General features: G+C 53.5%; 1 protein-coding gene across 1 annotated transcript in view; it reads right to left on the bottom strand.

Annotated features, from left to right (window-relative positions):
• Nucleotides 1-2,335, bottom strand: part of COL18A1 (collagen, type XVIII, alpha 1) — a 71,242-nt gene that overhangs the window by 10,277 nt on the left and 58,630 nt on the right. Inside the window, exon 33 of the mRNA XM_008582879.1 lies at nt 235-422. Coding sequence (XP_008581101.1) covers nt 235-422 — 188 coding nt within the window. The remainder of the gene's footprint in view (nt 1-234; nt 423-2,335) is intronic.

Raw genomic sequence — 2,335 nt, 5'->3', positions numbered from 1 at the left:
CCCCGGGCTCGCCCCTTTCGCCTTTCTGTCCGGCAGCTCCTCGGTCCCCCTTCTCCCCCTGTGGATGGAAACACTTGTCTGAGACAGCCCAGCTCTCGCTGCTGGGTGGGGAGGGGCAGCGGGGGGCACTGACCCCCACAAGCCACAGGGAGGCCTCGCAGTCCCTCCCAAGCCAGGGCAAGGCAGCTGGAATCTCCTGGAGCCCAGGCTGGCCGGGCCCTGCCAGCTGCTCACCCACAGGATGGGGCTCAGCTCCCTGCTGCCACACTGAGCCAGGGACCCCTGGGGCCGGCGCCCTCCTGGGGGTGGGCAGACAGAAGGGTCTGACGCCGGGAGCGCAGGCAGCCCCCTCCCCCAGCCCCCCAGGCCCTCACGCACCTTCATTTCAGCCTCCAAGCGAAGCAGGTCAAATGGGAACTGCCCTGCGGGGAGGGAGCGAGGTGTGGGCCGGGGTCTGGCGGGATGACATCTTCCAGCCTCGCCTGCCTCGTCCGCCTGTAGCCTCCCCCTTCACATAAGTCTCCCTTCGTTGCCTTCAGTAACTTGGCATTTCTTTGTGTAGAAACTCTGCACACATTTTATTACATTCGTTCCTAGGTGACTGACATTTTTTGATGTTCGCGTGAGGGGTGCCTTTTTAATAAAGTTTCGTTTGTAATTGTTTATGACAAGTCATTGATTTTTCTAAATTGCCCTGATATCTAGCGACCTTGGTAAATTTGCTCATTAATTCTGACAGTGCATCTGTCAGTCCTTTTGGGTTGTTTACGTTAAAAAACAAGCTCTTTTTTCTTCTTTCCAAATGTGCCTCCTTTCATGCCTTCTCCTTGCCCGTCTCGGTGCAGAGCAGTGGCCTGGCCTGGCACCTCAGCACTTGCCCACTGGAGACGCCGTTGCCAGGCTCGGTGGAGGCCACTCACCAGCCATGGACGAGCCCTGCTCTGAAGTCCTCGTTCCTTCTTGCTTTATCAGTCTTGACAGAGGTGTGCAAGTACTACTAGCCTTTCCAAAGAATTAATTTTTGATTTTTTTGACTTTCTTGATCTTTCCTGTTTTGTACATATAGAAAACATAATTTTTCTTCATTTATTTCTGATCTTTAATATTTCTTCTCATCTATTTTTATCAAATTAAGTTTGCTGCTCATTTTCTAACTTCTTGAGCCGGATGCTTAAAACACGTCCCATTTACAGCTGTGATTCTGTGAACAGAGTTAAGCAACCCTTTCTCTTTCTTGCGTTTACCTTCTCCCCTGGAAACCTGACGGGTCCCCAAGTGCTCACAGCTCTGGGCTCTGCCCTGGAGGTCACGCCTCCGCTGTTACCCGAGAAGGTTCTGAGCAGGAGCCTCTGCCCATCCAGGACCCCATCTTACTGGTGCAGTCACTTGGTCACTCAGAGATGGAGGTGACAGTGGCTGCTGTTAGGACCAGTGCTCCCTCCCAAACCCGGGCCTGTCCTGGGTCCTTTTTACTGGCTGTGGAGGCCCCATCACCTGTGAACATGGGGGTCCCACTGCTCCAGGGCTGCCCGGGCCAGAGCCAGGGCTGAGAAGGCCCGTGGGCGAGAGTTTCTAACGTCCACTGTGTTTCTGCTTTGATCGTGAGCTGCCTGGAAGAGTGCTCCTCTGGGGTGTCTCCAGGCCAGTTGATGGCTTCTCTGGCTGCTGCTTTGCCAGATGGCAGTTCCTAGAAGTTGGAGCTGCGTCCAGCCCAGCCCGCCAGGGCACAGGCTGGGCCCGATTGCTGGGTACACGGCCCAGACGCATCAGTGCCTCAGACTGGCAGGCCCTGCTGTTCAGTCTTTCAGTTCCTGGGTTAAAATTGCCCTTAATGATTGATTTGTGTGTTTTTCTATTTAGTTCTGTCAACTTTTACTTTTTGTATCTTGGGGCCCTGTTATTAGATGCATGGAAATTTAGAATTACTGGATTTTTCTGGTGCACTTATTGCTATATCATGATGAACGTTCCTTCTTTACTTGTGGCAATGTCTCTTACCTCGAGACGCACTTTGAACGCCCCCCCACACACATACTGCACCACTCTATACACACCCCACACCTCACACACACCACACACCCACACCTCACACACACCACACACCCCGTACCTCACACAACACACACACAAACCCCACACCCCCCCACACAACCCACACCTCACACACACCACACACACACCACATACACCACAAACACTACACATACCCATACACAAACCACACTATACACCAAACCCACAAACACACCAGACACCAGACACCACACCCCCCACACACAACACACCCCCCACCTCACACATACCACACCACACACACACACACACACACACACAC

Source organism: Galeopterus variegatus, unplaced genomic scaffold (genome assembly GCF_000696425.1).
Source record: "Galeopterus variegatus unplaced genomic scaffold, G_variegatus-3.0.2 Scaffold2751, whole genome shotgun sequence".
Taxonomy (NCBI): domain Eukaryota; kingdom Metazoa; phylum Chordata; class Mammalia; order Dermoptera; family Cynocephalidae; genus Galeopterus; species Galeopterus variegatus.
This window is presented reverse-complemented; position numbering and strand designations above follow the sequence as displayed.